Raw genomic sequence first — 14,355 nt, forward strand, 5'->3', positions numbered from 1 at the left:
CCCCGAATATCTGTTGCCATCACACTTACGGAGCACAGGTCTCCAGGTGTGTCCATGCCATGGGCCAAGGGCTGCATGTGGCCAAAGGTAGCTATGAATGTGGCTCAAGACAAAAGCTGTAAACTTAATTAAAACGACAACAAATTGAACTTGATTGTGAGGCTCTTGAGCAGGAACTCTGTAGAAAACAATATTATGGCACAGCATAAAAAATGCCTCCTGGAGGGGCTGGAGAGATGACTTAGTGGCTAAGAGAACTGACTGCTATTCCAGAGGACCAGGGTTCAAATCCCAGCACCCAGATGGCAGCTTATGACTGTCTGTATCTCCAAGATATGACATCATTACACAGACATACAGGCAAGACACCAATGCAGCTAAAATTAATTAAATAAAAGTTAATTAATTGTAAATAAATAAAATTAAAAATTAAAAAAAAATGCTTCCTGGAGGAGCAAAGGAAGCCTTTGCTGGCTCTCGCTGTTTTGTCACATGGAAGAGGAGGGGACAACGCATCTCCACTCATGCTTTATTTTCAAGGCACCTCTTCAGAAACTCTCTGGCTTCAGAGCCAGTGCTGTTTGCAGGGAAAAGAAGTGTATGTCACCTAAGACACCCAGAGCAGCAAATGCCAAGTCTGGCATATGTGTGCACACATGGGCGTGGGTATGTAGAGGCTACACATTTGAAACGGGTCGTGTGAACGCTACATTTCATACTTCACATTCTGGTGTGTGTGTGTGTGTGTGTGTGTGTGTGTGTGTGTGTGTGTGTGATGTAAAAAGAAAACATGATTTAATTTGGATACATAAATTTGCATTCTTTGGACTGGAGAGATGGCTTAGCAGTTAAAGAGTATGTGGTGCTCTTCCATAGGATCTTGGTTCAGCTCAGAGCATCCACATGGTTGTTTCGCAACCACCTATAATGCCAGTTCCAGGGGATATGATGCCCTCTTGTGGCCTCTTTGGGAACTTTACACATGTGGTGCATATAACTTTTGGCAGGCTCACATTCTTTAGAAAAGCAAATTCCCAGGGCATGGGAAAAGGCAAGAGTAATAAAGACATAAACACCACTCTTGTGCCTTCTCTAATAGTTTACACTGTACATTTAACACGTGGTAACAATACATGGATTTACCCAGGAAACAGCTGAGGAGCTCTCACAGAGAAATACCATGTGCTCACCATGACGCTGAGCACTGAGCCTGTGAAGTGGAAACTCGGGGAGACATTTCAGCCAACGGAGGAATGTGTCCTGAACAGCTGTGAGTCCCCCAGAAAGAGTCCTTACCCGAACCATGTGGAGTCAGGCAGGCTCCACAGTAGAAGGGACGCCTAACCTGGGGCTTGGAATATATGACAGTTAATATTATAACCTTGGAAAACCACCTAGGAGACCAGCTTCTAAGCATGTCTGTGAGGGGATATCGAGATTAAGTTAACAAAGGTGGGAAGACCCACTCCTACCGTGGGCAGTGCCATTCCCCAGGTTTGGGTCTTAGACGGAATACAAAGGGGAAAGGAGGCCCAATGCAAGCGTTCACGGCTCTCTGCTTCCTGACTGTGGGTGCCGTGTGACCTGCTGCTCCAAGCTTCTGCTGCGGTGACTTCGTACCATGATGGACCGTACCCTCAACTGTGACCCACAGCAAACCCTTCCTTCCTTCGCTTCTTGTCAGGTTTTTTGTCACAGCAATGGGACTCACATGGAGTATGAAGAGGAGTGTGCTGGTCCGACGCCCGAGGACAGTAAAGGAGGGAGACGGAGGCAGGAGGAGGGGGGGAGAGGGAGGGGGAGGGGGGAGGGGAGGGGGAAGGAGAGAGTCACAGACGACCAGAACCTGTGATTTTACAGTGTTTCCCCATCATGCCTCTTACAGAAAGTCCTGCTGAAAGACCACCTGGATGAACACGTAGCACCCTCCTGGGGAGCCGTGGCAGGGTTACACACTGCTCTTGGCTCACTATGCCCACAAGTCAAGATCGCCTGGCCCCTAGACAGAGCGGGGGAAGAATCCTCTACACACATCACTCTGGATTGCAAATCACACAGTGACAGTTTTCATCTGAGATATCTGGGCACCGCACCAATTCATAAGTGGCAGAAAAGTTGGAGAATAGTCCATTTGGATCTCAGTTTCCCTTGTCAGTGCTGAGACACTCTGCTTATCTCTATAAGTCCTTGGATACAATCTTATTAAAATGATTTTGGCCTTTTGGCAGAATTATCTCTAGCTGTCTGACTCTGTCAAGACACAGTCTACAGGATCTCGTTTTCCCTGACAAGCTTACAATAGAAGGCAGTTCAGTCACTCTTCAGGCCACATTCCCTCTGCTCATGCAGTTTGAGCACAACAAAATGGGTGTAATAGTGAGAGCGAGAGCTCGTAAACTCATTCTCCAATCACCAGATGGAATCATCAAGGCTTTGGGACTGGAAAACTCCAGCCACCCACCCCAGCCCTCCCACCCCTCTTTGATAAGCAGAGAACCGAAGACTTTAAATTCTAGTCTCAGAAGCCATTAGGCCAGGGCTCTTTTGAAAAAGATACCCTCAGATCTAAGACTCCCTCTATGTGTGTGTGTGTGTGTGTGTTCACATATATAAATGTCAGAGGAGAACCTTGGATGTTGGTCCTCATTTTCTGCCTTGTTTCAGGCAGATTTTCTTTCTTGTTTTCTGCTGTTTATGCCAGGAGAGGTAGCATAGGAGCTCCCGGGATTTTCATGTCTCTGCATCCCATCTCTCTGTAGGGTACCGAGATAAAAGATGTTTATGCTGTGTGTCCAATTTTTTTAAAAAAAGGATTTATTTATTTATTTTATGTATATGAGTGTTCTTTTTGCATGTACACCTGCACACCAGAAGAGGTCATCAGATCACACTATAGATGGTTGTGAGCCACCATATGGGCGCTGGGAATTGAACTCAGGACCTCCGGAAGTGCAGCCAATGCTCTTAACCACTGAACCATCACTCCAGCCCCGATGCATCTAACTTTTACTTGGGTTTTGGGATTTGAACCCAGGTCCTCATGCTTGTACATCCAGTGTTCTGACATACTGAATCATCTCCCCAGCCCAGATTCAAGCCTCTTGAAGAGAAAAAAAAAATGCTAATCATCAAGTCAATGTCTGGGGTGGATCACACAACCTTAGAAAGCTTGGGGCAGGGCACAGCCTTTGTTTCCATAGTGACATCTCCTCAGAGAATGACTATTTCAGGGCAACAACAGAGTGAGATGCCCTCATCCTCTATAGGGAGAAGATTACAACTATGAAGCTCAGGGGTGTTTCCTTGCAAGGTGAACCTCAAGTCACCTTGAAACAGAGGCAGACCAAGGGGCCCAACCTTCACACAAGGGTTTCCAGACACCACTTTCACATCTCTCTGGACTTTGGAGTTGCTAAGGGAAGGACCCTGGTTACTGTCTAGGCCTGACATGGACGCCTTCACACATGTCACCTTCATATAAAACTACAGCCATGTTTTGCTCCACTGAAACTCCATCTTTCTCTTCAACTCCAATCTGCTTTTTCCTTGGGGAGAGGCTGCATGCTGCCTCTGGCATGTGGGCTCCCTTGTTGCGACAGTTAATCCATCTGACGTAGTTAGGTGAGGGGATTTTTCTCTGGTGGGTCTAGCTGACTGTGTTGGGACACTGGATGAACCTGGGATTAGCATTGTTATCAGGGGCAGATGAAAATGAAAGGTAATGTGCGTAAAACTCCGAATATGTTCTTTCCTGCCCTCCCAAAATCTTTAGATTTGAGAGTGGGATTCACACCAGCCATCTACAAACTTGATTTGTCAACTTCTAGACTCTGAAGTATGTGGCTATGGTCTCTGATTATTGATGACAATATAGTCACAGGAAAAGCTCAACTTGGCATATCTATGTTGCTCAAGTGCTGGCTGTTTTTGCTTGTTTGTTTCTTCTGTTTTGTTTTTAGAGACATAGTTTCTCTGTAGCGGCCGTGGCTGTCCTGGAACTCACTCTGTAGACCAGGCTGGCCTTGAAGACAGAGATCCACCTGCTTCTGCCACCAGAGTTCTGGGATTAAATGCCTGCACTACCACTGCCTGGCTTTTTTTTTTTAAAGATTTATTTATTTATTATTATGTATACAGTGCTCTGCTTGCATATATATCTGCATGGCAGAAGAGGGCACCAGATCTCATTATAGATGGTTGTCAGCTATCATGTGGTTGCTGGGAATTGAACTCAGGACCTCTGGAAGAGCAGTCAGTGCTCTTAACCTCTGAGCCATCTCTCCCTGCCATTTTACCCCCACTTTAATTGCATGTGTTTGTTGGGACACAAACCTGGGGGATGGTACCACTCTGCCTGAGTGTTTCCTATGCTTGAGATCTTGAGCCATGAAGGCCTGGCGTGATAGTGGATGGCTGCTTCTGTGTGTTTGATGCCTTGGTTTACTGTGTCAATGTGACCTCTGGGGTGCTAGGGTGAGGCCTGTGGAATACTTATGTAAACACCTGTGTACCAAAGCTTTGGTGAGCATCTTTGGTTAGCAGTATTTAGCATGAACTGTCACAGTTCACTGGTGGAAGATTCCGTGTGGCTCTGCTGGAAGGGGACAGCTGGAAAGCTGGTTCCCTGGACTTGGCCCACGTGCCCACTTGTTCACTTGCTCACTTGAAGTGGTATTCTTCCGCTGTGATAAACAGGGATGTGGACACAAGTCTTCCGAATCTTTAAGTCTCACTACCGGACGAGCCTGCGGGTTATCTTGGGAACCTCTAACACGGCATGTCATATCACAGGTGGTTCAGACAGGTGAGGGGCTGGCTCTTTTGCCGGGCCCCTCCCTTATCTCCCTTGTTGGGGCTTTCCCACAGGCTTACCTTTCCCACAGGTGGTGGAGCACTCTGTGGTCCCCAGCTGCTTCCAGTTGTGGTCCCGGCTTCGCCTGGGGGGCTGCGGTGCTGGGGGCACCAAGTTGTCTGGTCGGTGGGAAGGGAACCGCTCAGGATGCCTGACTGGGAAGGTCTGTGTGGAGTCTGAGGTGAACACTTCAGGGGCCACGGCATGTGTGTCTTCCTTCTCCTGGCTCTTCTCTTTCTCTTCTCTGTCCTCCTGGCTTCTACCTTCCGCTTCCAGCTGCCCATTGAAAGGCTCTCCTAGGAGAGGCAGCACACACATAGAAGTGAGATTCCTTTAGATATTGAGTTGAAAAAGGACGAAAAAAGAGACAGCTTTGCCACTGGACAGATGCAACAGGAGCCCATTTGAAATCACAGTGGTATTTTTTTTTAAAGGAAATACTCATTTCTCTCACATTTAAAACATTATTAAAAATCAGTAAGAAGGGGGCTGGCTGGAGTGGTTAAGAACACTTACTGCTTTTGTCGAGCACCCAGGTTTAATTCCCAGCACCCACACATGGTGCCTCCTAATCATCTATGACTCTAGTGCCAAGAACTCCAACACCCACTTCTGGCCTCCTGGGACACCAGGTACACATGTGGTACACAACAGAATACTCATACACCAAAAAAAAAAAAGAAAAGAAAAGAAAAAAGAAAATCAAAGGCCATGGGAAGACAGTCCTGCACTCACAAACATACAAACAGCCAAAAGCCATACCAAAAATAAACAAACAAACAAAACCACCACCATCAAACAAGACAACAAAACAAAACAAACCCTCCCAAGTTGACTCATAATGAGAGTATCACCTATGAAAACATGGCCTAGGAGACCCTCGACTCTTTTATCTCCTCTTAAAGGGTTAGAGAGTTTGGAAGCTCAGTCCCCAAGTCCTCTGCTGGAAGATAAACTTCCTTCACTATGCCGGAGCTTGCAAACAGACGCCAACTTTTGGAGAGCAGTTTGGCATCAGTGCTCCAAACTTTATTTTTTATTTTATTTTATTTTATTTTTTAAAGATTTATTTATTTATTTATTATTATGTATATACTAGGACACCTGCAGGCCAGATGAAGGCATCAGATCACATTATAGATGGCTGTGAGCCACCATGTGGTTGCTGGGAACTGAACTCATGACCTCTGGAGGAGCACACAGTGCTCTTAACCTCTGAGCCATCTCTCCAGCCCCAGTGCTCCAAATTTTAAATGCACATACTCTCTGACCTACTTACGCAGTTTCTAGAATATTTATCACACATTCTCATTCTCTTACTTAAAGCTGCGCACAGAAATATGCTTACTAAGATATTCTACAAAGTAGCAAGACAACAGACTTCAGTGTCTACGGACAGTAAAAATTCAGTGACATCACAGCACACTTATGAAATGAAATAAAAGAAGGGTGCAACATAGACATGTGCTAACACGGTGGTACAACTGAATGTCTGCTGAACAAAAATGCATAGACTTGGGTTTGTACACACGTGGACACACACGTGTGCAGCTCCCTGTGGCAGGCCACTTTTGAGGTATGGGAACTCTTTGTGTTTCCCTTTTTCGTGTCTGACAGGTAGCTAGGCTCTTAGAATTTTTTTTTTTTGCTTAAAAAAATGATTTCTTTCTTTCTTTCTTATGTATATGAGCACAATGTTTTCATGCACACCAGAAATGGTTATTGAACTCCATTACAGATGGCTGGGAGCCACCACGTGGGTGCTGGGAATTGAACTCAGGACCTCTGGAAGAGCAGCCAGTGCTCTTAGCCTCTCTGAGCCATCTCTCCAGCCCCACTTACTTTCATTTTGACAGATAAAATGAAAGCTGTTTGGTTAGAAGAGGCCTCTCCCTTAGCACAGTACAAACCTGGGTTCTCAGGAAGAATAAAGCAGAGTTTCCACAAGCAGCAGTGGGGGACAGGGCGAGGGCACAGCAGAGAAGGCCTTTTCAGCCAGAGATATTACCAATGGGGCCCCGAGGCTTTGCATTTCCTGAACACCAAGGACCCCAGTGTGCACCCCACAATGTCCCTGGAGCAGAGCACATCTGGCTGAGACTAGGTGTCAGCTCTCAGGTCCCGCCCTCTAGTCTTTGCCCCCAGCACAAGCTGGAAGGCTCCATGAGGCCACTCCTGTGAGTGCCTCGGTGGAGCTAGTGCTGCAGCCATCACTTTAGCCCATCCTAGATGCCAGGGCCCTTCCTCATGCTTGCTGCATGTATGTGTGCTCATGAACACCCATCATGTGTGTACGGCCTCTGGGTGGACCGAGAGGGAATGTTTGGGCGACCTCAGAAGAGCGTGATGTTTAGGCTGGTTTTAAGTTGACTAACGGCAAACAATGATACTTGGTATGTTGACAAAGGCTCAGATTATCTGCAGACTGTATTTGAATAGAAAGGGGTGTGGCAGATCCATTGCACTGTTAAGAGAGATTCCCTCTGGGAGGAAAAGGGAGTTAAAGGCTGATGCTTTGTTTGTTTGTTTTGTTTTTGTTTTGTTTTAATTTATGTTATTATTACTTTCTTCTCTTTGAGTATGTGTACATATGTTTACATGTGTTTACATGTATGTGAAGGCATACATGTTAAGAGTGCTTGTGCAATGCATGTGGAGGCCCGAGAGGTTGATATCCCGAGTCTCCTTGATTGCTCTTCACTGGACTCAAGGCAAGGTCTCTCAGCTGAACCCAGAGTGCACAGCTACAGCTACTGTAGCCAGCATGCCTGCTCTGGGGTGGCCTCGGCCAATGAGAGCTGGATCTGCAGGTGGGTGTGGCGGCCCACACACCCACCTGGCAATTAAGTTCTCTCTGGAGATCTGTGCCCCAGTCTTTCTCTTGCTGGGTCTACAGCCCTGGTGCTATTTTAGAGCCATTTTTAGGTGGGCAGGAAGGAGCTACCCAGGCCTGATGTGTTCGCAGGCGCCCTTATATAGGAAGAGACGGGTGACTGAGAACCAGAGGAGATGGGACAGTGAAACCCAGGGAGGGGTGAGACTTGAAGTGTGCGCTGTGTTAGCTTTTGAGGTGGAGGAAGGGGTCAGAAGTCATAGAGGCTGAGGTTTCAAGAAGGCAAAACAGGAGAGGAATGGATTCTGTCTGGAGCACCTTGGTTTTGGCCTCGTGAAAGGCTTTTTAGACCTCTGACCTCTTCAGAACTGTAAGAAACGCTCTCTGTATCTTTTCTAGGCTGCCGGCTGGAAGGTCATTTGCTGCAGCAGCAAAAGGAAGCCAGTAAAACCATCTGAGATGTCGGGGCAGGATGTCTAACCCTGGCTTAGCATCAAGTGAGCGAAACAGCCCATCAGCAAGACGCAAAATGGCGAAGCATGTTGTAATGCCAAGTCCACTAGCTTGAAATGTGTGGCCAAGGTTTTCTCTGCACTGGTCAGGGCCCAGAAGGTGGGGCCACAAGAGAGAGAGAGAGAGAGAGAGAGAGAGAGAGAGAGAGAGAGAGAGAGAGAGAGAGAGAGCGCTTTAAGAGAAAGAGACTCAGGATGCTTGGTGGCAAAACAAGAGGCTTTACCTGGTCTCCTGTGCGGTGGCACCTGTGGGCTGATGGCATTGTTCCCCATGATCACGTACTCGTAGTGGACCCCTGGGTTGGGTTGCTGGTGTATCATCTGAGGACACAAAGTCAGTGTCACCGCAGCCCAAACACACACACACACACACACACACACACACACACACACACACACACACACCCCTTTCCTGCTGGCCTGGGTCTCGATAGTGTAAGTGGTAATGTACTTAAATCAGCAAGTTCTCGTCTGGTTACAGCCACACACGTGTGTCCCCGTTAGATGAGGTTACGTCCGGTGGCTTCTTGTGAGCTGCTCTCGAAGATTTAAAGACTTTATGTCAATATGAGTCAGAAGAAAAGTGAGCGAGTGATCAAGATCTTATGAAGATAAAAGTTAAGGTTTTATAAAGTCCAAATTGGAGAGATCTACACTAGGAGAAGCCATGGCTGGCAGCCACTTTCAGCCAGGGCCTTGGAACTGTGGCCTCTAAATGTTTGAGCACTAGGTGGTGACACAGAGCCAAGCAAACAAGGAACAGAGCTCCCGAGCAGGGCTAGCCTAGAACAGCGAGGGCCCTTGAATGTTTTTTCGTAGGCAAGCAAGGCTGGTTGGCTCAAGGTCTGCCCTGGCCCTCAGTCCTTTCCCTTGTAGGTTGCCTGGGGCTCACTCAATTTTCACTCACAGAAAGCCCCAGAACTATAATGAAATGGAGTGGAAAACCAAAACCCTGACCAAAAACAAAAACAAAAACACATATAAAAAAATATAAGTCTGCCTAGGTCATAGTCTTTGAGGGAACAATGATAAAAAAAATAAATGAACAAACAATAAAAATACAAGTAAGTAGGATGGCAAACAGGAAGCTGTGTGGGCTGCAGAGGTCTGGGACAGAGGCACAGCCTAAGTGAACAAGGCCAACAGGAGTAATCCCGCTCTACCAGGCCTTCCTAGGCTCACAGCTGTTATGGCAGAAGGCAGGGGGATGGGAAGCCTGGAGCAATAGCACTAACATCTACGACAGAGTCGGGAACCAAGCAAGGGGACACTGCCTTGTTGATATTTCTGCTCTGTAAAGTGGCTCTCGCCGAGCAGTTGTGCAACCCAGACGCAGTCTCTAGATGCCTTGTTTTAATTTCTCCATCAAGGGGACAGAGGGAAATCGTGGCTGGTTTTTGGGGTCTTGTTGCCCTGCCTGTACCCTCCCCCCAAGTCATGTCTGCACTAGAGCTGTCTTTCCTACTCATGACACACCTCTTGCCTTCTCCCAGCTTGTGGAATGTGTTTTTACCCGCTGCCACTCACCCAGAGGTAGGCAGATGCCAGAGGCACTCAGTTCCTCACAGCAGGAGGTAAGACCAACCCATTGGCACTGCAGAAAAGATGGGGCTGAGTACGGGACCCCTGAGGGACACAGCTGTGTGACTGCGGGTCCTTGCTACCTCCTGCCACCCTCTCGGTTCCCCTGGCACCCATTCTGTTTTCCCTTCTGCCCTCCCGATGCTGCCACTGAAAGCCCGGTACTGTTTATGGGGTTCTTGTTGGCCACCTTTCCTAGACCACCCATGGGAGGCGGCTCCCAGGCAGAGCCTCCACCTCTGATACCATTCAAATTTACCCAGAGTCGACCAACCGAGGGGATGACTCACAGGAAACACCCCAAGTGAAGTAAAACAAGGTTTACTTTTGTAGCTTCTAGCCAACAACCCCTCAAGAGGAACAGATGAGAACGGCAGGGTTGGGAGATGCTACTTCTAAACAGCAAACACTGTTGGGGACCAGCATGGGGCTGGTAGGTATCTGTGTATTTACCTTAAGCTTTTGTTTCTCATCATCCTCTGGTTCCTCATCCTTTCGGGTTCCAGTGGCTTCGTGTGTGTGTATGTGTGTGTGTGTGTGTGTGTGTGTGTGTGTGTGTGTGTGTGTGTGTGTAGGAGCTGAGCCCCAGTGCTGTCTGAGACAGGGTCTCTCACTGGGGCCCGAGCCTCACCTGTTAGGCTAGGCTGGCCAGCCAGCGAGTCCCAGGGATCCTCTGAGTGTTTCTGGCTCCATCGTTTTGGGTGACATATGTCACCACGCCCATCTTTTACATGGGTGTTGAGGTGGGAACTCGGATTCTCATGCTTGCAAGACAGGCACTTTATAGACTGTATGCCTCAGGACACATTAGTAGTTTCCTTTTTTTTTTTTTTTAAAGACCATTAAAAACAACTCTTGGGCGGTTGAATATTCTGGCTTCAGGTAAAGTAGTGTGTGTGTGTGTGTGTGTGTGTGTGTGTGTGTGTGTGTGTGTGTGAAGCGGGGCACTTGTACTGCAGCTAAAGCTGAGGTTGCTGGGAGTGTACCTTCTCCATTTGCCTTGATGGAATTGAGAAGGTTGAGCCCGTGGGCTGCTTTGCGCTTGGCACTTTCTTTTGCCATAAAAGAAAACATGCCAAATTAGCATTGGGAGGAAAGAGCCTGGAGGAGCTCCAGGGCTCATGAAACGGGATTTGTTTGCCTCTGATTCGGTTCAACAAGTAAAATTGGTTTTACTGGGTCCATAAACTCCGAGGGTAATAAGGCACCTGGTAGAGTTTATGGTTTCTGCGAGCCTCGAACATTCAGGGATAAATATCAAAGACCAGTGCCAAGCATTGGAAGGAGCCCCTCGAATGGGCTTCTCAAGTGATTTTTATGCAGCCCGGGCAAAGACATGTTGCTTCTTTGTTTAGCGTGTGTACCTTGGAAGCAATAGGAGCCCCCAAACCCAGAGGGTAACCCCAAAATGCCCAAACTCACATAGACATCCAGGATCTCGTTAGTGGGACCTTCAGCCAAAAAGGACTCCCCAGCAGTGCTGGAGATTTCATTCGGTCGCTTGTAGGTGAACATCGTCCCTCCGCCCTCGTACTTCCCCGGGCGGTCGATCGCCCAGTTCCCATTGATGATGGAGCGCCCAGAGCGACTTCGTAAGGCTGTGGAGGAGACAGACGAGATGGTTTCTCTGGTGAGCTCAGAGTAGGCACAAGAAAGTGATTTGAGTACCCAAGTCATCACTCATCTAATGGCCCCGGGGTGTACACAGAGTTTGAGAGCAACCGTTCCCTTCCACGGGAACTTGAAAGAAAAGGATGGAGTGTCTGGGAGAAAAGGGTGTAAAACACAGGGGGGGCAAGACCTCAAGAGGAGAAATGAGGCATGGGGGAGGACATATATCATGTGTCACTACTGAGGTGGAGGGCTTGTACCCTCCAGCCTATGTACTGTTTTGTTGTTGTTGTTGTTTTGTTTTGCTTTCAGTATAATAAAGCGTAAATTTAAGAATTAGAAGATTTCACATAAAAAAGAGTTGAGAGTCCTGGCTTTTCCTGTAAAACAGGAAGTTATGTTAACATTGGCTCAACATCACCTCAGGACCACAGGCAGCAGGGGCTTAGGCACACTTTTTATAAGGGACTCACAAGCTCTGATCTGTCCCTCTCCCCACCATTTCTCAGCAGCCAGTGAGTCTCACTGGTGAATATAGATATTTTGTTACATTTATAGTGTTTGCCTTTCTCCTTGCAGGGCCACATTAATTCTGACTGCATGCTTCCCAACAGTGACCTAGCCTTCCTTTTAATTCTGACCCATGCCTGTCAACATCGGCAAAGCCAAGAGGGCCACACAATTTTCTGGTCTTTCTGGTCCTTTTTATTCTTTTTTTTAAAATTCCATTCCTGATTTCTCTGAGTTCGTTTTGTTTTTTTCCCCCCCATGCATATGTACGTGTGTTTCTGTGCATGTGTGTGTGTGTGTGTGTGTGTGTGTGTAAGCCTGGAGGTTGATGCCGGGAGCCTTCCTCAATTAGTCGCAATTGTATTCACTGAGGCAGGATTTCTCAACTAACCCCAGGCCTTGGATGTGGCTAGTGTGGCTGGCTTTTCTGGGGCTCCCATCTCCACAGCCTGCCTCCAGAATTTACCTGAGTTCTGTCAATCTAGACTCTCATCCTCATGGCTATGTGGAAAGTGCCTTATATACTGAGCCACCTCCACAGCCTCTTGGGGGCTTTTGAGCCTGTGGGCCATGTTGGGGACCTCTGTTCACACTGTCAGATGTAATCCTCACCAAGGTGCTAAGCAGCTGTTGCTAGCCTCACTTTCCAGACCCTGGTTGTTGTGGTTGGAACGTGAAGTGTCCATGAACACTTGGACTCCAGATGGTGGTGCTGTTTGGGAAGGTTGTGGAACCTTTAGGAGGTGGAGCCTTCCTGGTGGAAGTAGGTCACTGGAGGGTGGGACTTGAGGGCTTATAGATGAGCCCCACTTCCTGTTCATCTTTCCTTGCTTTCTGATTACAGCTACAATGTGACCAGCTGCTGCCGCATGTTGCCACTGTGATTTCCCTGCCAACAGGAGAAAAAAAATAAACCCTTTCTGCCTTAAGAAACGATACACTCACTGCTCCAGGAACAGTGACTTAAGTTCCTGAGGGTTTGGGATCCCAGTAAGGGAGGGAGAGAAGGAGGGCAAGGAAGGTCTTGTAGTCAGGAAGGTTAAGGATGACGTCTGTAATGGGAATTCTTCAGCAACATCTGGCACCTTGAAACCCACAAGACAGTGGTGGATTCGGCGTGAGATGTCCTCATTTTCATATATGCTGCCAAACTGCCTTTTGATATTTATGTTTGTACTCAAAGATTAGTGCTGCGAAACCTGTTTCAGCACCGGCCAGCCCTGCAGAGACTTACAGCAGGTCCGAGGGCTGTGAGTAAGTGACTACTGAGTGCTCAGCCCTAAGTGAGACCCTCTGCATCAAACCCCAAGGCTCAGGCTGTATCCTGGGGAAGGGAGGCAGGAAGACTGTAAGAGCCAGTTGGTGGGGAGGATGCTGAGAAATGCTGTCTCCCAGACACCACGTGGCTACTGCACTCACGTACTCACTTCAGCTACGGTTACCTTGGGCAAGACTGAAGACAGTTAGCTCTCCAGCAGCCAGTGATAACTGGACTTAATAGGTTGGCAACAACAGGAGGGAAACATGAAGGGACATGCTGGGAACTGTCAGGGGAGTGCAGGGGTGGGTATCACCAAGATACAGGATACACATAAGGTACTGTCCAAGAGTAAGTAGAAAGGTGTTCTAAAAAAACTAATATAGATGTTTAAAAAAAGAAAAAGACAAGTCCTTATTTTAAATGCCACAAACATAGCGGGCCTCCATCTCTTTGTGCCTTCACTTAACAGAATAAACCAACTTAACCTTTTAAAACTGCATTATGAAAAATTTAGCCATAAACAAAATTAGACAGGACAGTGTAACACCACTCGGATTGTGCATTACCCAGATTCAATAAGGGTTGCACTCACAGCCTATCCTATTGCACTCTGCAAATCCAAGATTTCATTAGTCTTAAGTATAAGGACGCTTTTGTTTTTAAAACCCATTTTCAGCAGTGTTTCTATAGACGGCTTTCCCAGAGACCAGGCCTTCAGAGCCAGAAGCTTCATGAAGGGACAGAAGAGTCTTGATACTTTGGCATTCCACGCCCCCCCCCACCAACCCCCCCACCCCCTGTCCCCGCCCCCACCACTGGAGCATGACAGGAATAGCAAAAACCAAAGTCAGAAACTAGGGAAGAGGAGATTTAGTGACTTTAAAAAAAAAAGTATCCTCAGGGCCTGATGATATAGATATCTGGTTGATGGAGTGCCTGCATGTCACGAGAGAAGCCCCAAGTTCTGCCCCTGGCACTGCCAAAACCTGGGTGTGGGTAGCTCATGCCTGGGGTCCCAGCACTTGGAAGCAGAGGCAAGAGGGTCAGAATTTCAAAGTCATCCTTGGTCACCTGGTGAATTCAAGGCCAGTATGGACTACCTGAGACGCTGTCTTAAGTGAGGAGCCTGGAGAGATGGCTCTGCAGTTAACAATACTTGCTGCTCTGGCAGAGGACCTGGGTTCAAGCCCCAGCA

At 47.7% G+C, this 14,355-nt stretch overlaps 1 protein-coding gene across 3 annotated transcripts in view; it reads right to left on the bottom strand.

Moving 5' to 3' along the window:
* Nucleotides 1–14,355, bottom strand: part of THSD4 (thrombospondin type 1 domain containing 4) — a 555,462-nt gene that overhangs the window by 25,972 nt on the left and 515,135 nt on the right. For all 3 annotated transcript variants that reach the window (XM_084782532.1, XM_084782533.1, XM_084782534.1), the window contains 3 exons: nt 11,201–11,376; nt 8,422–8,518; nt 4,873–5,148 (listed from right to left, as the gene is read on the bottom strand). In XM_084782532.1, coding sequence (XP_084638658.1) covers nt 4,873–5,148; nt 8,422–8,518; nt 11,201–11,376 — 549 coding nt within the window. The remainder of the gene's footprint in view (nt 1–4,872; nt 5,149–8,421; nt 8,519–11,200; nt 11,377–14,355) is intronic.

Source organism: Acomys minous (genome assembly GCF_964271855.1).
Source record: "Acomys minous genome assembly, chromosome: 5".
NCBI lineage: Eukaryota > Metazoa > Chordata > Mammalia > Rodentia > Muridae > Acomys > Acomys minous.